General features: G+C 44.0%; 1 protein-coding gene across 1 annotated transcript; it reads left to right on the top strand.

The window, feature by feature from the left end:
* The first annotated feature begins 638 nt into the window (after window positions 1–638).
* On the top strand, window positions 639–15409 carry ecsit (ECSIT signaling integrator). Its single transcript, XM_028822804.2, has 8 exons — window positions 639–757; window positions 3739–3875; window positions 3981–4395; window positions 5324–5547; window positions 8778–8835; window positions 9296–9444; window positions 13621–13726; window positions 14729–15409. Exons 2-8 carry the CDS (start codon window positions 3765–3767, stop codon window positions 14944–14946), a joined length of 1281 nt encoding a protein of 426 aa, XP_028678637.2. The 5' UTR covers window positions 639–757; window positions 3739–3764; the 3' UTR covers window positions 14947–15409.
* Window positions 15410–21531: the final 6122 nt, after the last annotated feature.

Here is a 21531-nt window from a genome sequence, read left to right as displayed (position 1 = left end):
GCTCAAAGCCTTTTCATCAGCTATTCAATGATTTCTGGCGTAATGAAGATATTGCTGATGTCCTTTTTATTTATCTTTATTTGTATTTCATATTTTAATTTGTGATATAGTGGCTTAGGTTTTGGACTTCAAACTCTGAGGGGGTCGGTTCAAATCCCACTAGTGACTAGTGAGCAAGTCACTTCACCTGCCTGTGCTTCGGTTAGCAAAAGAAATGTAAAACAGGTATAGTCTCAAATGAGGTAAGTCGCCTTGGATAAAGATGTCAAAATCATTTGTATCACTATATAAACATTAAAATGATCTGTACTGATTTTGTATTTAAATCTTTATTGTTCAAATAGAGAATAAAAAAAACGTATTTGTCTGCATTTTGTTGTGGTAAATAATTAATCGAATACAATTTGTTGATTGAAAACTATACCTTTAAATCGTAACTTTACAGTCAGTGGTGGGTTTGAAAAATAAATATCGGATTCAACGGGGTTGCAAAATGGATGGATGGATGGAAGCTCGCTTTTGGCCCCCACCTAGTGACGAAGAATGGTAATGGCAGGTCAAAGTTCGCTTCACGCGGAACTAAAAATTCCGGATTGATTTTCTAGGGAATCACTTCAGGCTGACCCACTCGGAAACGTGAAAAGCGGATTTGGTTTGTTAATATGGCGGCCCCCAGTAGTATTACAGTGGCTGAAGGAGAATGGTGATTTTTCTTTTTCACCGTGATGACTGCAGTTTAATTTCCTTTCAAAAAAGTGTAAGTCGGTGGTATGTTGTGCTTATTTCATATAAACGCTCAGCGTCAATCGAAGATATGGTGGTAGCTAAAATAGTTCGGTGTGTAGTTTTTATATTCGGTGCTTTTCCTTTTCGCGTGAAACTGTTGCCAATTAGCTCGTTTCGTATTGTTTATTCTTGTGTTGTGCATTGTTAATATCGGAGCAACTAACGATGTTTTGAGGAGCTTTCCGCTGACCCTGTCAGTACACGGCAGGCGCATGTTCGCGCTGATCTGCTCCTCTCTTCATTTCTCTCCACTTTGGGGGCCCTGGTGAAGCCATCCCAATTACCCCCTCCTCCTCCTCCTCTACTGTATCCTTCTTTAATTCGGGATGCTCTCCTGTCTCAAACTACTTTCCTCATGTCGAAGGGGACTATTACGAGTCATGTGAGGCGCCGCTCGTTTGAATGAAGCATCCGAGTTGGACTTGAAAAGCAACTTTAGAGTCCATTTAAAAGATGAAGCCGAAATGACCGACAGTTACGTAGTGTGTAAAGCATACTAGTCGGTTTAGGACACCCAAATGAATGAAAAACGGTAGCAGGTGAGCGCCTCTAAATGCTGCAGCTGTCGAACTGGATCTGTTGGTCAGTAATATGATGTCTTCTGGTGTCTATCTTTAATCATCATGTATCTTTTATTATCGGTCTATGTGCCTGCCATATTTTGGCTTTCTTTATCTGGGAGCCTGTCCTATAGCTCCTTTTACTTAGACGTGTGTGTGTTTATGTATATATATATATATATATATATATATATATATGTGTGTGTGTGCGTATGTATATATATCTGTTAATGCCTGTCATTGTCCTTTTCTTTATCTGCCTGGTTGCCTGCCGTATAGCATTTTTTTGTTAGATAAGTTAAAGGCACTAATATATATATATATATATATATATATATATATATATATATATAAAAAAAACTAATAGGAGCAATATAGGAGGCAGATAGGTTAAATAAAGGGGTGCAATAGGACAGATGTAGATACACATATGGTGCCTTTATATCTAACGTATTGCACCCCTTTTAACCTTTTTTGCCTACCATGTGGCTCTTTATTTATACACACACACAGTCCCTCTATCTACATCTGTCCTTTTTATATTCCTTTAATTTCTGTCTGCTTGCCTGTCATATGGCTCCTTTTATTGATATACATATGTAATTCCCCATCTATCTGTTATTGTATACTATCCTATCTACAGTAATGCCTTTCTTGTTAATATATCTAATTTTTTAAGTTTCTAATATCTACAGTATTTTAGACAGCCTTTCACATCTCTCTCTGCATCCCCGATTGCTCCTTTTATTTAGAGGTGTACGCTGATCAGCCACAACATTAAAGCCGCCTGCCTAGTATCGGGTAGGTCCCCCTCGTGCACCAAAACAGCTGTGACCCCGTTGGGGCGTGGAGACATACAGTAGATGGCCTGCAACATGCTTTAGGTAGGTGGCACGTGTCAGAGTGACATCCACACGAATGCCAGGGCACCCAAGTTTCCCAGCAGACCATTGCCCATGGTATCAAACTGCTCCCACAAGCTTGCCTTCTTCCCTTAGTGCCCCCCTGCTGCCATCTCTTCCCCCAGGTGAACAACGCACACAAACACACCCAGTGGTCTGAACATTCCAAGAGAAAATGGGATTCATCAAACCAGGCCAACCTTCTTCCGTTGCTCCATGGTCCAGTTCTGACACTCCTGTGCCCACTGTAGGTGCTTTCGATGGTGGACATGGGTCAGCATGGGCACTCTGACCGTTCTATGGCAACACAATCTGCAATGCACTCTGTGCTCTGACACTTTTCTCTCTCCTGCCAGCTTTGGCTTTTTCTGAAATTTGTTCTACAGTAGCTCTTCTGTGGTATCGGACCAGACTTGTTACCCATCACTCCTCTCATGCATCAGTGAGCTTTGGGCACCCATGACCAGTTCTAGTTTGCCTGTTCACCAGGTGTCTTTCCTTGGACCACTTTTGCTAGGTACTAATCACTGCATACTGAGAACACCCCGCAAGACCTGCTGTTTTTGGAGATGCTCTGATCCAGTGGTCCAGCTGTCACAATGTGGCCCTTGTCCAAGTCGCTCAGATCCTTACACTTGCCCACATTTCATGTTCCAACATCTCGCCTTTCAGGGGCCGACTGTTTCACTTTGCTACCTAATATATCCCCACGCCTTGACAGGTGCCCCTTGTAACGAGATCATCAGTAGGATTCACTTCACCTGTCAGTGGTTTGACCATTGGGGCTGACTGGTGTGTGTATGTATATAGCGTCTCTGTATGTCTCGTACTGCACTCCTTTACGGGGGGGGGGGGCCTCAAAAATATATATATATTTTTTTAAATCGTATACTTCTCAGAACATTTCCAAAATGTAAGCACCCTCCAAATACTCATTCTGAGGCGCAACACGCTTGTCCCACAGTTTTTCCATCGTTCAGTAACTGTTGTGAGGCTTTTGCAAAGTGAGAGCCTTCAGTGCCTCCGTGGTTTGCTTCTTGACCTCCTCTTCCTCCTGAGAACGCTTTACTTTAAGGGCCCTCTTCATTCTTACAAATAAGAAAAAGCCGCAGTGTGCAAGGTCCAGGTGGAGGGTGGACTGTTGTCATCCCGTTTTTTGTGAGATACAGAAACCAGTCGCCCGATCGTCGCAATTTGGGTCATTTTTTCTCCGCACTTCATCACACAATTGCTTGAGCGCTTCAAGGACGCCACTTGGCCAATCGATGCGGAGGGCGGTCAAGCACACGTCAGCACTGACGCCCCTCCAGAAAAAAGAAATTCTTATTTTTTCCCTAAATCACCCCCCCCCCCCCCGTATATCTCTTTGCCTGCTTGTCTTTCATAAAGCACTTTCTCCTGTCCCGTCTGTATGTCTGTCTATCACACTCCTTTCTTTCTGTCTGGCCGTCTCTCTTGAAAATGTTACTTTCTTTTTCCGTCTCTTGCAGGGTCTCGTCCATCATGTGCGTCTAAGATGAATGCCACCAGATTCCTGTTTCACACCAGAAGCTTGCGTCTGCCACTGTTGTGCGTTGCAGGTTTGCGTAATAAAAGTTTATCCTCTGGCCCCATTCCTCTGCATCAGGTGAGTTGTAATGCACAATAGAAAGATGTGTCAGGTGTGTGTCTAAGCTGATTTAAAATTTCAAAATGTGTCCATTTATTTATTCCCCCCCCCCCCCCCCCCAAGTTCCTCAGCAGTGACCACTGCACCAGAAGATGTTTATGTAGCAAGCCTGTTTTCAGACGTGACCCAAGCCAAAGCGAGGAATCCCAGAATAAACCCGACAAAACTCTGATCAGCTATGACAATCTGTTTGAACGAGCAGCCCTGGACTCCAAGAACAAGGCGACGTTTAGCCACGTCCTTGACGTCTTTAAGAACAAGGATATTCGCCGCCGAGGACACGTGGAGTTCATCTATGCGGCTCTAAAGAAAATGCCAGAGTTTGGAGTGGAGCAAGACCTCGCCATCTACAATAAGCTGTTAGATGTTTTCCCCAAGGAGGTCTTCATTCCCCGAAACTTCATCCAGCGGATGTTTAACCACTACCCCCGTCAGCAAGAGTGCGGTGTGCAGATTTTGGAGCAGATGGAAAACTACGGTATGAATAGAATTGTCTGTACGGCCTTCATTGTGGGGTGGGAAAGGGGGTGGTAATTAACCTAAAAGTGTCGTCATGGATGTGCAGGGAGAAAATGTTAAAAAAAAAATAGCTGGAGATCTGTGAAAGTGACCACACTCTCTTTGGACCACTGCTAAAGCATTCAGACCCCTTCACTTTCTGCTCACTTTAGTGTGTTGTAGATTTAAATTTTACAAGGATAAATTTGCCCACCGATTTACTCCCAGTAACCCATAATGACAAGGTGAATGCACGTTTTTCAGAAAGGTTTGCAAATTTATTAAAAACAAAACGGTCAAGAAGTGAAATCCAATTTAAACAAGAAACCTTGGGAGTTTCCAGTCAATGTGCCTTCACTTTCAGGCCACACGGCTCGCTTTTTAAATGCTTTAAATTATTATAAAACTGTCACCATTCTCCCAAACAACCAGTAGGAACTGGTCAACTACAGCCTCAAGGCCTGGCATACAAAAGGTCAAATCAGCATCCCTGGCTGGGAGATCTGAGCCACCCCCATGATGCTGCGTGATGTGTCAGGTGGTACCTTCACCTTCAAACTGACCAATGCCAGCCAGCAATGGGAGGAAAAGAGAGACTGGCAGAAGCTAATCCCAAATGGAACCTCCTGCCCCCACTGTCTCAAGAACTGTGACTCAAAGATTGTACCCATTAGACGACCGAGACAAACGTCATCGTCATTCTGGGTGATGCCAAAGTCATATGTGGAAAGCTCAATGCTAGTACAGCCGCTGCAGTCCCATCACTGACTCGGTGACATACCGAGAAAATGTTCACTTGACCCACTGTGCTCTAGTTGTATGATTAGGAATTGCTTTACCAAATTTTGTTCCCACTAGGAGAGGTCCTATACAGACTCATGAATATATTTATTTGCTTGTCACGGCAGGTGTGTTGCCCAACGTGGAAACCAAAGTGCTCCTGATCCAGATCTTTGGGAAGAAGAGCCACCCCATACGAAAATACCAGCGTCTGATGTATTGGTTCCCACGGTTCAAGCATGTGAATCCATATCCTGTACCTCGTGAACTCCCCCAGGACCCCGTCGACCTGGCACGGTTTAGCTTGCACCGAATAGCTGCTGACCTGAATGCCAAGGTGACAGTTTATCAGGTAGGTTGATATTTGCCAAACACTGACCGTGTCACGCATTTTATTTTTTGTTTTTACCACGCTTCTTTTAACTTCACCCGTTTGTTGTCTGGTACAAATCTTGTAATCGACATTTCACCCACTTCCTGTTGTCCAAATGACTTGAAATTTTGCACACTTACTCACTTCAGATGGCAATACATGAATCAATAATCAGTTTCACGAATTGATCAATTAATCCATGTTAAGAAATGAAATTGTCATATGATGATTTCACCAATAGATGGCGCTAGTAACGGATAGAAATATTAAAGGAAGAGTTAAAATATCGATTACAAAATTATACTAAAACGAACCAAGACTAAAAAGTTAAAAATTATAAATACTTTTTAAAAACACGCTTATATTAAGTTAAAAAGTGTACTAAAAAGTAAAAAATTAAAAGTGTCTCATACATCACTCATAAAATAAAAGTGTGGGCGCTTTCATCAATCAACATTCAAAAAACACTTCTTCAAATCTTAGCAAAAGTGCCCACGCTTTTATTTTACAAGTGATGTATGAGAGACTTATTTTTTACTTTTAAGTACATTTTTTAACTTAATATACTGGTAAGCGTGGTTTTTAAAATGTATTTATATATTTTTTTTTTTTCACCTCTCCATACACTTTATGCATTCCCTTGGTTTTTCCATTAATGTGAGTGAAACACCAGTGCAACATTTCTGTTGTGGAAATTTTAGTATACTTTCTTGGGATATAATGTCTATCTTAAAGGAATACTCCATCCAAACTAGGGGGCTCCATCCCCTGCTCGCAAAGCCCCAGGGGTGGGCACTGGGTGCCTGCTATGTCGCGGCTCAGCTTCTCAAAGGGCATCGGGGCGCCCCTCCATTACAGAATGCAATTGTATTTAAAGAGATTGTATACAAAGGAGTATAAGGGGCGCAGGAGGAAGACTGTTTGGTCCTTAGTTATCTCTATAGATATAAAAATCAGCGTCTGTCTGCTTTTCACGAAAGAACTACTTAATGGATTTAGATCAGGTTTTTTTTCTAGAATTTGCTTGAACATTCCAGTTGATTTTGCGACTTCTGTCATCGTGCCAAGTATCATTATTCGCTTGCGGTACCGATTTTATTTGCACAAATCCGAAAGCAAGAGAGGCTGCGGGGCGAGGCCCTCCTCACTCACGGGTCAGCCTCCAGTCAAGTTGCTCTACCTCTCGTCATGTGTTGGAGCATTACTTGCCTCCGCTTAGCTAGCGATACTGGTTTGTTCAGCAGACATCATCATCTAGAGATTGTTAAGGAGTAACGTTTTAATGTTTTTGAGGGATAGATCAGGGCTACGTCTGTTTTAGAGGGTACCTGCTGATTGCCAGAGACATCATGTGAAACAGGAGAGCAAGGAGGGCCCTGCCCGGCTCCCCACTCCTGATGTCACACTTCCCCTTCCCTTCGGTCTGCAGCCTCTGTATCGGATTAGCGCAAATATATCACTCCTGCAAGCGAACTGTGATACTTAGCGTGATGAGAGATGTCGCAAAATCAACTGGAAAGTTCAAGCAAATAATAGAAGAAAACCCAATCTAAATCCGTTAAGTAGTTGTCTCATTTGCTAGCTAAGTGGATGTAAGATATGCCTCAAGGCTGGCATGTGAATGAGGAGGGTGCTTCCTTAATAATAATAATAATATGAATGAAATGCAGGCATTGTATAGAATGCTGAAAATTGGATGTCAAAGTATGAAATGATTAATATGTCACGCATTTCCTAGGCATTGTATGCAATGCGAAAAGACAATACTTTGCCTAAATAGCATTTGTCATTCTATATAATGCCTAGGCATTACATTCAATGCCTAGGGAAAGTACATATAATATTAAAATAATTTGGATATTTCATATTTTGCCTAAACACGCCAGGCATTCTACACATTGCCTAGGCATTTTATACAATGCCTGTATTTCATACATTGCCGGTAACATTACAGTGTATATATATATATATATAAACTATGAAGCTGTCCTATCCTTAAGCCATCTTATCTTCATCAGCATACCCAAGTATGTACAGTGTAAGTAATTGTGATTTTGCTGAATGTGAAGCGGCCGAGATATGCAGATCAGCTCCTCCCACTTTGAGGTCATGGCTCTCAGCTGGGTGGAGTGCCCTCTCCTGGCTGGGGGATGAGGTGCTGCCTCAAGCATAGGAATTTAAGTATCTTGGGGGTCTTGTTCACAGGTGAGCGGGAGATGGACAGGCGGATTATAGCAGCGGATGTTATACTGGTCATTCGTGGTGAAGAGAGAGCTGAGCTGAAAGGCAAAGTCCTCGATTTACCGGTGGATCGATGTTTCTGCCCTTGCCAATGGTCACAAGCTACAGGTAGTGACCAAAAGAAGTAGATCATAGATTTGAGTGGCAGAAAGGAGTTTCCTTCCCAGGGTGTCTGGGCTCATCCTTAGAGTGCGGGTGAGGAGCGCAGACAGACATTCTGGAGGAGCTCAAAGTAGAGTGGTTGTTCCTTTGTATCGAAAAGAGCCAGATGAGGTGCTTTGGGCATCTGATTAGAAACGCCTCCTGCCCACTTGCAGTGGGAAGTGTTTCTGGCATGTCCAATCTGGTGGAGACCCCTGGGTAGCCCCAGGAGACACTGGAGGGATTGTATCTTTTGGCCATACTGGGAATGCCTCCCTCAGAGGAGTTGGCAGGGAAAACAAATTAAAGTCTGGGCATCATTGCTTAGGCTGCTGCCTCCCCAACATGGACAACTGTCTGAAAACGGATGGATGGAATTTGCCGAATATCAAAAAATCAGCTTAGTATGCTATGCATAGGGCGAGTGCTTCAGGAAATCTGGTTAATGCAAACTGACAGGCTCCCAATAGCGGTTTAGCAGTCGTGTCCCTTGGACCCAGGGTGTGTCTAGCACTTTCATGTTCTCCCGGTGTCTGCATGGGTTTCCGAAAGATGTGCAGGTTCGGTTAAATGGCGACTTTATATTTGCCCCAGCATGAGGTAGTGTCGGTGTGCACATGTGGGATCCCTGCAATGAACTGGTCCCAGTTGTTTCCTGCCTTACACCCAATTCTGCCAGTACAGGCTTCAGCCCCCTGGCATCATGAACTGGATTACGTGGGTTGGAGAATTTACATGTATGTATTGCCATGTTTAATTTTAATAATTGAAGTCAAGATTAGTAATCAGCATTGCGTTTTCTGACTTGTATTCTTTCCTCCTTTCAGATGCCTTCCTCTGACCACAATGAAGATGGGAATTTGGTGTGTCAGCCGTATATCGTGGGTAAGAAATGTTCATCTGTATTGATGGGGACCTTTAAGGAAACCCACCTGGAATTGCATCCGCTTAGTGTTGGTCTTACACTGAGCTGGCGGTTCATTCAGGTGTGGCTCCCCGGCCCTCTGTCTGATGCAAAATTCTATATATTTCAAGTTCAAGAGTACACATACAGTACAAGTATATATATATATATATATATATATATATATATATATTAATTTATACAACACTTGAACTGGCTCCCTGTCCAGAACCGTTCCCTGAACCAAACTAAGTGGTGTTGAGAATGAGAATGGCTGTGTGTTTAAATCAGTATCTGGGCTTTGTGATTTGAGGGCAACTGCTACTTAAGACTAAGGCGTAACGATTAGTAAATTACAAGGAGCGGTTCATTACTCTGTTTTCTGTCTCTTTGTATCTTGTACCACATTGGCTAATGACAGCTATTTTTCATAACCCCTAGGAATCCAGAGCCCTGACCAGCGGGAAGTTCTAGCCAAGCACAGACCAAACCGTCCAGTTTTTGTGGAAGGACCCTTTCCTTTGTGGCTAAAGAGGACCTGTGTGTATTATTATGTCCTACGGGCAGACCCTCTGCCCCCTGAAGAAAAGGTTTGTGTGTGAGGCTTTGTTTTATCTGGAGTATAAAAACCACAGGGGCATATTGTTATGGAAGGAAATACTTGATGTTACAGATTTATTCTGAACCAAATCAGTCGATGAATTAACAGAATTGATGTATCGACGATTAAACAGAATTAGACTAACGGTAGTATGTCACTCACTTGGTTGAGTGTCCACTGACTGGTTTAAATGATTCACTTAGGGCAGGGGTGTCCAACTCCGGGCTTGGAGGGCCACAGTGGCTGCAGGTTTTCATTCTAACCCTTTACATAATCCGTGACCAGGTTTCACTGCTAATTAACTTCTTTTCCCTTCATTTTAATAGCCCTGTTTTGAAGGATTCAGTCCTCCGAATCAATCCTTTTCTTCATTAAATGGCATCCAAACAGAAATGAGACGTGAAACGAGCTGACAGATGACCAGCTAAATTGGGATTTCAAACTCCAGCCAATTTCACTCCAATCACTTTCTTAATGAGAAGCCGATTCTTGCTGTTAATTAAACCCATTAGTGTGACAGTGGTGTGGTCTGCAGTAGGAGTGACAGAGGGTGGGATTACATCGGGGATCGGCTCCGAGCCCTTTCTCATTTGCAGTTGTGATGGACCGGTTAGCAGACGAGATTAGACAGGAGTCCCCATGGACTGTGATGTTTGCTGATGACATTGTGATCTGTAGGAGATCCTGGAGAGGTGGAGATATGCTGTAGAGAGGAGAATAATGAGGGTCAGTAGGACCACCACGACAGAATACATGTGTGTGAATGAGAGGGAGGTCAGTGGAATGGTGAGGCTGAAGGGAGTAGAGTTGGCAAAGGTGGACGAGTTTAAATACTTGGGATCAACAGTACAGAGTAATGGGGATTGTGGAAGAGAAGTGAAGAAGAGTGTCAGGGGTATCCGCAAGAGTGACAGGGAAGGTCTACAGGACGGTAGTGAGACCAGCTATGTTATATGGGCTGGAGATGGTGGCACAGGAGACAAAGCTGGAGGTGGCAGAGATAAAGATGCTAAGATTTGCACTGGGGGTGACGAGGATGGACAGGATTAGAAGTAAAGACATTAGAGGGTCAGCTCAGGTTGGACAGTTTGGGAGACAAAGCCAGAGAGGCAAGATTGTGTTGGTTTGGACATGTGCAGAGGAGAGATGAGGGGTATATTGGGAGAAGGATGCTAAGGATAGAGCTGCCAGGTAAGAGGAAAAGAGGAAGGCCTAAGAGAAGGTGGTGAGAGAGGACATGCAGGTGATGGTGGTTACAGAGCAAGATGACGAGGACAGGAAGATATGGAACAAGATGATCAGCTGTGGCAACCCCTAACAGGCCAAAAGAAGAAGAAGAAGAATTTAATTCCACATCTTGCTGCTGCTCTTGTTCTGCCACAGCAGACATTTCCAAAACTGTTGATTTTTCTGTTTTTTCTAAGAACATTGTCAAAATGTTTCTGGTGACCTGAGGGGTCAACTTTACCGAGACCTTCACCTTTCTTTATTTTTAGATCTTGTGTGATGGGCACAGGTGCGCTGGTCATGTGGCGGCTCGTTTTGTGTCTCATTATTGTTTGGCTGCTAATTACGGAAAAAAGAAACAGAGGAGCCTGAGTCAAGTTCATTAAAATGAAGGAAAAAAGAGTTAATTAGCAGTGAAACCTGGTCACTAATGAAGATGGTTAGAATGAAAACCTGCCGCCACCGTGGCCCTCCATGACTGGAGTCTGACACCCGTGACTTTGGGCCACATAGTGATTTACGGGTGTAAAACGCAGCTGCGTGCTTTTAATTTAAACTTTGACGTCTCAGTTGCAACTGTTGGACTGTGACTTGCACCATTTACATGCACTTACAATACAAACGTGGTTACGTGTTTTGAGCATGGGAAAGGTGCTATATAAATAAAATGTATTATTAACATTACTTGATATGTTAATCCATGAAGTTGTATTTATTTACTGTTTTTTTTAATCCAAAATGATTTAACTTAACATTCAAATTGCTGTCCTGCTTTCCTCGAATCTCCAGTTGGACTTCAGTCAGCAAGAATACCTTTGCTTTTGTTTTTCTTGGGCTACACACTCTCAGTGGCCAAAAGGTTGTGAGCCTCCCTTCAAATGACTGAGTTCAGATGTTTCTTTGCTAACAGGAGCCTCACATGGGCACATAGCCATTGACAAATGTGATGGAAAGCTCTGTCACTTGATGTGGCCTTGTCCTGAATTGACATGCAGTTTCAGCTCATCTAGCTCTGCCCTGGTCAACTGTAAGTGCTTTTATTGTTTCGTGGAAGCATCATCACCATGAAGTGGCAGACCACACAAACTCCTAGAGTGGGGCCATCCAGAGTGCATAAAAGTCACCCATCCCATGTTACATCACTTGCAGCAGAGGCTCAAACTGCCGTTGAAAGCAACGTCAAGCACAAGAACTGTGCGGCAGGAGCTTAGTGAAATGGGTTTCCGTGGTTGAGCAGCTGCACACACGAGTGAGATCTCTGTGCGCGATGTCGGGTGCCATTGGGAGAGGACCAAAGTGTGCTGTCATTGGACTCTGGAGCAGTGGGAACGCCTGCTCTAGAGTGACGAATCACACGAACGGCTGACAGTCTGAACAATTCTGGTTTTGGTGGATGCCAAAAGAGCACTACCTTCAGGATGACATTGTGCCTACTGTACAGTTTGGTGGAGGAGAGTGAATTGCAGGATTTGGGCTAGGGCCCTTGGTTCATGCTACTGCATGCAAGAATCATTTTAGACAACAGTTTAGAGAAGACCATTTTCTGTTCCAGCAGGACTGTGCACAAAGCCAGGACCTCAACCCTACTGAGCACCTATGGCATGAATTGGCGAGCCAGCTCTTCACATCCAATGTCAGTCCTTGACCACACAAACAATTCTTTGGCTGAATGGGCACAAATTCTCACAGACGCACTCCAAAATCTTTTGGAAGAATGGAGGCTTTACAGAGGGGCCACCTCCCTATTAATAATTCTTTACATTTACATTCTGCTTTTCCTCGTTCCTCAAAGCTTTTTTACATAGAATGTAGTAAGCCACTTCAGCCACCACCAATGTGCAGCATCCACCTGGAGGATGCTATGGCAGCCATTTTTGTGCCAGTAGTGCTCACCACACATTAGCTATTAGGTGGGGTGAAGGGTGAGAGATTGTTAGCCATTTAGGAACAGGGGATAATTGGGGGCCAGAATGACCAAGCCATGATGGGCAGTTTAGCCAGGACATCGGAATACACTCTACAATGGGTTTTATGACCACAGAGAGTCAGGACCTCGGTTTTACGTCTCACCATTTATGTGGCGGTGTACTGGGACTCATACACAGACCACAGGGTAAGAGCCCCCTGATGGTCTTACCGTCACCTCTTCCAGCAGCAATCCATATTTTTCCTAGATGGTCTCCCCTCCAAGTCCTGGCCGGCCCTGAAGAGGCTTAGCTTCACGTGGACGAGTGCTTCTGAAGTGCAGGTGGTACGTCTGCCAGCCATTGTTTTGAAATGAGATGTCCAACTCGCTCACATAGGCGTGACAGCTGGGTGTCAACAAAACCTTTGGCCATTTAGTGTACTTTTCCTTCATATTTTACAGTATCAGATGTTTGTAAAATGACCTTCAATAAAGGCATCTGCCAAATATGGAAATGACAATACATTGAGAATACAGTTGTTTTGTTGCCCAACAACAGAAAACCAAAGCTCACCAGCTGCTCCTGTAATACATCGGAGGTTTGTGATTGGAGAGTAACACTTAAGAACTGAAGTAAAATGGTTTAGAAATGATTTGGTTCAATTTGTATTCTGGTTCTCTCCATTCACAAAACAATGTTTATTGGTTAACAATCCCGTCAGCGTGTTCTCGCCATTTGCAAATCAAATGATGGACCAGGCGCCTCACATTAAACATGCACAGTGTGAAGAAATAAAAGTTTTAGCTTGCAACTTGTTGGTCTTTTCACATCCTCCCTATGATCGTCTCCACATCGGTACCACTGGAAGTAAACCCACCGAGTGTAAAATCAAAGCACTGCGAGTCTGAGGGGCGTACAGCTATGCTTATGGATGGGAGACTGAGATATATGTAATGTTAAAGTGCGACTTTATTGTATGATTTGTCGTTTTTTAATTCACCTGTGCTCATTTATATCTTGGTGACTGATAGGTGGAGGAGCCAGTGGATCCAGAAAGGAATTTCTTTTACCCATTAGAGCTGGAACTGGACTATGATAGAGACCTCGGTGATGATGAGGACTTTGATGTGGATGAAGGTAATTTCACCATGGCCAGGGATTTTCAGTTACTTTCACATATACATGCACACATTACTTCCTTAAAATGAATAAATATATATACACACACACCCATAGTATGATGAATTGAATTAAAGCCAATATATTTAAGAAATCCTTCTGAACAATTTCTTAAATATGCGATGATGCCAGGCAGTGTGGTCGAGTGGTTAAGGCTTTGAACGTAGGATTTCAAATCCTGCCACTGGCCCTGTGTGACCACACATGCATGTCACTTCACCTGCCTGAGCTCCATTTGGAAAAAGAAACGAAATGTCACCAATTGTATCTCGGAGGTTGCAAGTCACATTGGATAAAGGTAACCGCCAAATAAGAAGTAATATTGAACCAGCCCACATCGGACATTAATCTGGATCCAGCCCTGCAAGCAGGTCCTCCAACTTACGAGGAAAACTTGGGAGTTGGTGGCAGCATTGGCACGCCAGCCAGTTCCAGTGTGGTGCTGAGGTGTCACCTGCTGCACTTGGGTCCCAATCCAGGTGGTCTGTCGTGTGGTGGGTGTATCAATGCCCTATCAGTGCATGCTCCCAACCCACCCTGCATTGAAGTCAGTCTTGTAGCAGGGTTTGAGTTTGAAGGCCACTGCTAGAATGTTCAAGTGTCTATCTATTTATCTGTCATGGCTCCAGGCAGCATCCTGGCATTTGGTCATTTTCAAGTAAGCTACCAGCACATGTGCCACCCTTGAGTAAGCCCTTCGCTAGTTCGTTAGCTGGCCTCATGTCAAAGCACTTACACGAGTGTCTGGCGAGTGAAGTCAACTTTTCCAGACTTTTAAGAACCACAGTATTTGAAACGTACATACAGTGACAAAGATGAATGCTTATTTCTAGGCCTTGATTCCATGATAGAGATAACCGACAAGTGTCTGACGTCCTAATGAAGGGAGTAAAATGAGTAACTGTTAGTAATATTCTACGCAACGTCCCCCCTGTTGACCAGACTTTTTCCTTTCCACAGTAGAGGAAGGTCCTGTCTATGCAATGTGTATGACCGACTCTGGGGATCGGGACACTCTCGCCAAGTGGATCTCTGGACTGCAGGAGACTAATCCCATCCTGGGCTGTACCCCTACGGTTTTTCGTTTGGATTCTGGACCATCGGAAGTACAGAGCTGCACTGTGTCAGACCATCCAGAAATTGAAGATGTTTTACAAGGCCAGAAAATGGCACAGTAGCTCCTCCATCCTTACTGTATACTAAATAGAATATGGAGTCTGAATACTGGACAACACATGGAGGTCACACTCAACAATACGAAGGTACAGGAGCAAATGTGAACATTTAGAGGGGACGCTTCAAGACAAAAATGCTTTAAAGCTTCTAGGTGGCCTGCAGGTTAGACTTGGAAAATACTGAGTGGGCCCACCTGAATGAGGGGTTTAATCTTAATATTTCAGATGTGACTCGTTTTAAGTTGAGCGTAAGCAACACTTGGCCTTTCTTGTGGGTTATGTGGCCCCGCATTCCCCCCGAAGCTTCATCCCAGTCTCGTCAAACTACAGTGTAAGCCCTACCAGTGGAGGCCACTGCTCTTCCTGAAAACGTTTATCATGTGCACATTTCATCATCTTCTGCCGACTCCTAGAAGACCAGTTGTGAAACGTCAATCAATAAACACAAATGATGTGAAGTGGTTAACATTTGTCTCTTGCAGTGGTCTGAGAAGTTGGGTCGTTCCTCAAGAAAAACACAAAACCATCTCAAATAGACAAGTTTCTGTCTTCTTTGTGTACCCCAAGGGTGATAGTAATGGGCACTCTTGTCATTAATATTATTAGATAATTTAAAAGTTTTTAATCAATGAATTATAAAAGTAGCAGTTCAAGTCAACACCAGCGGTTTTCAATCTTTCTGACTGCTTGAAGTTTGAGAAACTCCTCGTGGACCTTTACAGAGAAATCGCATCCCTTATGGGTGCTTTCACAAGATTGGAGCCCAGGGTGGTCCCCCTAAAGATTTTGAGTGTCTAGATTTATTACCAATAATAATAATAAAAGGCAAAGCCCTCACTGACTCACTCATCACTAATTCTCCAACTTCCCGTGTAGGTAGAAGGCTGAAATTTGGCGGGCTCATTCCTTACAGCTTACTTACAAAAGTTAAGCAGGTTTCATTTCGAAATTTTACACGTAACGGTCATAACGGTCGACAACGTCCGCCATGTTAAACTTTCTTATTTATGGCCCCATCTTCATGAAATTTGGTAGGCAGCTTCCCTGTGCTAACCGAAACCGATGAACGTACTTATTTCAGTGGTATGACACCACTGTCGGCCGCCATATTGAACTTTCCAACGGTCTTTTTTACTTAATGGGCCCATCTTCAAGAAATTTGTTACGCGGGTTCCCAACGCTAACTGAATCCTACTTACCTACATATATACGTCCATAGCCTGCAGCTCAGTCCACACTCTGAATCCTCCAGGCACTCCTGAGTATAATCTAATTTTGAAGGTTGGGGCACCAATAATGTTACTGAGAAACGTACAGACACCAAAACTTTGTAACGGCATGAGACTTCAGGTCACATGCCTGCAAAAGAACCTAATTGAGGCAACTATTTTTTACTGGTAGTGGCTCAGGGGAGAGAGTTTTTATTCCTCGCATCCCCGTTATACCCTCAGATCTCCCATTTCAATTCAAACGCCTACAATTTCCAGTAAGGCTCTGCTTCACAATGACAATTAATAAGTCTCAGAGACAGACCCTACAAAAGGATGGCATTGATTTGAGGCAAGATTGCTTTTCACATGGCCAACTGTACGTTGCATGCTCAAGAGTAAGCTCAGCGCACAGCTTGGTCATATTATAACCAGAGGGGCGAACTGACAACATGGTATACAAAGAGATCCTTAACAAATAATTATTGGTATATATTTTCCCTAAGTTTATTATTTAAAATTTTAAAGCAGTACTTCGCCACTGCAAAGCGCAGGTATTTTGCTAGTTACCAATAAAATGGAAACGGAGTGGAAAGTGAAAGCTTTACCAACCGTGGAAAACGTGAGCGGATCGATAACAGTCAGTGGGTAATGACGGAGCTAAAAAGTCACACCTTGCCGGATTCTTGCCGACTGTCAAAAAAAAAAAAAAAAAATTCTACGATCCAGGGGGTCTGGAAACACTGATCTACCCCATTAACTGTCCACTAGTAGAAGTGCTCGTCCTACTGAGGGTCACTTAAACAACAAGTTCAGTACGACCCTCCATGTTTCCTTACCAGTTACAGACTTCGGCCTCCTAGGCAAATTCCCAGGTAACCTCTGAGAAAGTGGGGATTTTTGAGCCACTGCTGGGTGCCTCTAAAGAAATACCCTCCCAAAATAATTTTATTTAACCCGTGTAATTTGTGGTGGTGGTTGAGGAAAAAAAATTTAACTGAAGATCTGCCTCAGCCCCTCTCATTTAGTGGGCAGTAGACCCGCCTTTAATTAAAAAGCAAGGCATTATGGGAATGCATTTCCCACTTATGATGTGTGCTGATAATTCCAAAGTATCTGTTTAGGAATATTTTAGTAAAAAATGCACGTGTTTTACATGTTTTTGAGCCTAGAGCTGGATAACAGACTTGAGGATTATGTAACATGAGTAACGTGAAAGGTTTTTTTTCCTCCCTCACGGACATTCTTCATATTGTACAGCAATACAGAAAGCATCAGATAAAAATTTTCTTTTGGTCATCACTACAAACTACATGGGGGTAACATAAAAAAAAAAATTGGGGTGGAATTTTGCTCTAAGCCTTAAAGTGGGGAAAAATGCAAATCAAACCAACTAAAAACAATTATCTTCAAGCTTCTCAAAGAAAACAAAATACAATCTTTGTACACGACTGCCTTCATTAATGTTAAAAATTGGGGGGCTTTTCAAAGCTATCTTTGAATTTATTTGAATAACGAGTGCTTAGGGACTTGTAAAAACACAAAATGACATTGCAAGAGATGTACTGTAGGTTTGCAGGTTATAACGATACTGAAAAAAAATACCCAGTTGTTAAGGTGGAATGGTGTCAGCCTTACTTTAATTTTGGTCGTTTTCAAGCACCTCGCGCTCCATCGTTTATTAGCAAAATCAAGGAGGAAATCTGCTCTTCCAGTTGTTAAATTGAGCAAACGTACGGTCATCTTGCTCTAGTCAACTAAGGAGACGGAGAATGAGAATGTACACGAGTGTAAACACGCCAGCCAGTCGAAGGAATGGAGCAACCCCAGTCCCGCCATCCACTGCACCAGCCCGGTCATCCAGCCACACCCCCTTCTCCACTCCTATTACACTTTTGCAGACTGGGCCAAGCAGGGAGGCCCCAGTGGTTTGTGGGCTGTGGGAATGAAGTCACCATGAGATGGGAGTTATCACTTATTTGCATGGGAACTGCTTTGGTACAGATATGAAGCTCCAAAAACTGCTAACGATAGTGAAGTCACTCTTAATGCCGAATCAATGATACAGCGGCATGTCCATCGTTTCCAAGATGACCTCAAGTCTGTACCGAAATAAATTCTGTTCTACCATCGAAGCCTCAAATTCTGTTATTGTTTTCGAAAAATTCTTACTAATGTTTGTTCTGTTATACAAGCAAGCCCGCGATTTGCTAGCGAATCGGAAATCCAAGAATGGCAATCAGTTTCTGTTCCGTCAGATATTTGGATGGATGACATATCATGGAGGGTGGGCGCGTCTGGGGAAATGTCATTTAATTCAATAAGCATATCTGTACTAAAGCGGTTTCGTTTTGTGGAGACGTGATTCTGTTGCCGTTGCTGACACCGACTGCTGGCAGAGTGGAGCACAGTAAGTTTAGTTTACAGGTTGTGGTGTTCGTGTGCCAGCCACTGAGTCGGGGAAGCCGCTGGGTTTGAGTCTGTGACCGTTATGTGATCTATATTACTGGCACAGTGGATTAGAGCAAGTGTAGTGAACAGGTTGTCTTGTTTGGGCGCCACCTACTGACTCTGGGAAGCCGCTGCGTTTGACTCTGGGGCGTGCGCCACGGCACAATATGCGCCTCGGTGGGAAGCCGCCGCGTGATGAAATATCATGGAGGGTATATGCGGTGGTGTGGGCGGTCGCGTCCGGGCGGCTGTACAACCTGGTGTGCACGCTTTACCTCAGGTGTAGTTCACAGGTCGTAGGCATGGTAAAGCGTCCATTTAATTCACTAACCCAATTTGAACTAAAGCGGTTTCTTTGTGTGGGCGCCTTCGTTCATTGTTTGTATCCATGACTGTACAGGTTGTGTTGTCTGGGCGCCACCTACTGACTCTGGGAAGCCGCTGCGTTTGACTCTGGGGCGGGCGCCGCTGCGTTTTGGGAAGCCGCTGCGTTTGACTCTGGGGCGGGCGCCGCTGCGTTTTGGGAAGCTGCTGCATTTGACTCTGGGGCGGGCGCCACGGCCGCAGTGCGCATGCACCTCGGTGCGTCCACCGTGCATATATTAACTGTGGTTTAGTAAGACAGATAACATTTTTCAAAGTGCCTTTTGATATCGCTACACGCTCCGTCCATAAACCGCTGGTCTAGACCTGTGGTGACATGTGCCACTGTGACCCTGCTATGTGTGCGTCGTGCAGCCTGTGGGTCAAACCTGGCAGACTACTGTGACCACAGCAGCAGAAATAACTGCGGCCGTTACTGTGCGTTCCCTCACATCCAGCCCCGCCGCCTATTGAGACGCACTCAGAGCAACTACATAGATGAGCAGACCTTTACGTGTGCATTTGAGAAAAAATAAAAATCTAAGATGCGTACATCATCTTAAATTGGAGGAACGCCCAAGAAGATAAACACACTAACATAGCGGTTTTCTTGCTACTCCAAGTGCTTTACATAGGGAGCAGGGAGCCCCTTTCACCACCACCACCACCAATGTGCAGCACCCACCTGGATGATGTGATGGCAGCCATTTTGTACCAGTACGCGCGCTACATGTGAGCTGTTAGGTGGTGAGAGTGACAGGATGATTAAGGGGGCCAGAATAACTAGGCCATGCTGGGCAGTTTAGCCAGGACATCAGGATACCCCCCTACTCTTCACGAAGATGCCCAGGGATCTTTAACGAGCACAGAGAGTCAGGACCACACTTTTACGTCTCACTCAAAGGACTGTGCCATTTTTACAGATCCTCACATACACCACGGGGTAAGCGCCCCCTGCTGGCCTCACCAACCCCTCTTCCATCAGCAGCCCAAGCTTTTTCCTAAGATGGTGTCCCATACAAGTACTGGCCGAGCCCAAACAGGAGGTGGAGGACCTCATCAGAAGGGTGCTGCTCGCCATGGAGAGAACATTCAAACAAACCCAGTAACAGTGTGGCTGGGAAAAAGAATTGTGGGAAATGGAGGAGATGACGTGCCTCTGGAATGGCTGCAGGCAACTTTAGACAACCGAATGAGTAAAGCATGGCGGGCGTCCAATTTCTGTTTTGTTTTTTCTAATGAATGTGTCCAGTAAAATATATTGGGAGTAAGAGTGGCCATCTGCATTTGGAAAATGTAGTGAAGTAAAAGTGAACAAAACCAAAGGTTTATACACAAGTAGAAATACGCTCAAAACATACTGAGGTACAGTAACAAAGTACTGACACTACGCTACAGAACAACACTGAAAAATGATGGCCACAGAAATAACAGGCAGCACAAGATGAGCGTGGCCCCCACTTGGTTATCTGACGGACTTTTGAATCCCTGCTCTTCTATATCTATCCATCTCTCATTCATATTATATTATATATATATATATATATATATATATATATATATATATATATATATACACATACACACACACACACACACACATTACTCCTTAATCTCTAGATGATAATGTCTGCTGAACTAAGAGGTAGCGATAGTTAAGCAGAGGCAGTGCACTCCAACATGTGGCCACAGGTAGAGCGACTCGAACAGAGGCTGGCATGTGAGTGAGGTGGGCCCTCATTTATTTATTTATACAGTGCATCCGGAAAGTATTCCCAGCGCATCACTTTTTCCACATTTTGTTATGTTACAGCCTTATTCCAAAATGGATTCAATTCATTTTTTTCCTCAGAATTCTACACACAACACCCCATAATGACAACATGAAAAACGTTTATTTGAGATTGTTGCAAATTAAAAATAAAAATTGAGAAAGCACATGTACATAAGTATTCACAGCCTTTGCCATGAAGCTCCAAATTGAGCTCAGGTGCCTCCTGTTTCCCCTGATCATCCTTGAGATGTTTCTGCAGCTTCACTGGAGTCCACCTGTGGTAAATTCAGTTGACTGGACATGATTTGGAAAGGCACACACCTGTCTATAGAAGGTCCCACAGTTGACAGTTCATGTCAGAGCACAAACCAAGCATGAAGTCACAGGAATTGTCTGTAGACCTCCCAGACAGGATTGTCTCAAGGCACAAATCTGGGGAAGGTTACAGAACAATTTCTGCTGCTTTGAAGGTCCCAATGAGCACAGTGGCCTCCATCATCCGTAAGTGGAAGAAGTTCAAAACCACCAGGACTCTTCCTAGAGCTGGCCAGCCATCTAAACTGAGCGATCGGGGGAGAAGGGCCTTAGTCAGGGAGGTGACCAAGAACCCGATGGTCACTCTGTCAGAGCTCCAGAGGTCCTCTGTGGAGAGAGGAGAACCTTCTAGAAGGACAACCATCTCTGCAGCAATCCACCAATCAGGCCTGTATGGTAGAGTGGCCAGACGGAAGCCATTCCTTAGTAAAAGGCACATGGCAGCCCGCCTGGAGTTTGCCAAAAGGCACCTGAAGG

The sequence above is a fragment of the Erpetoichthys calabaricus genome, chromosome 17 (genome assembly GCF_900747795.2).
Source record: "Erpetoichthys calabaricus chromosome 17, fErpCal1.3, whole genome shotgun sequence".
NCBI classification, from domain to species: Eukaryota; Metazoa; Chordata; class Cladistia; order Polypteriformes; family Polypteridae; genus Erpetoichthys; species Erpetoichthys calabaricus.
Note: the sequence above shows the minus strand (reverse complement) of the source record. Positions and strands in the feature narration are given on the sequence as shown.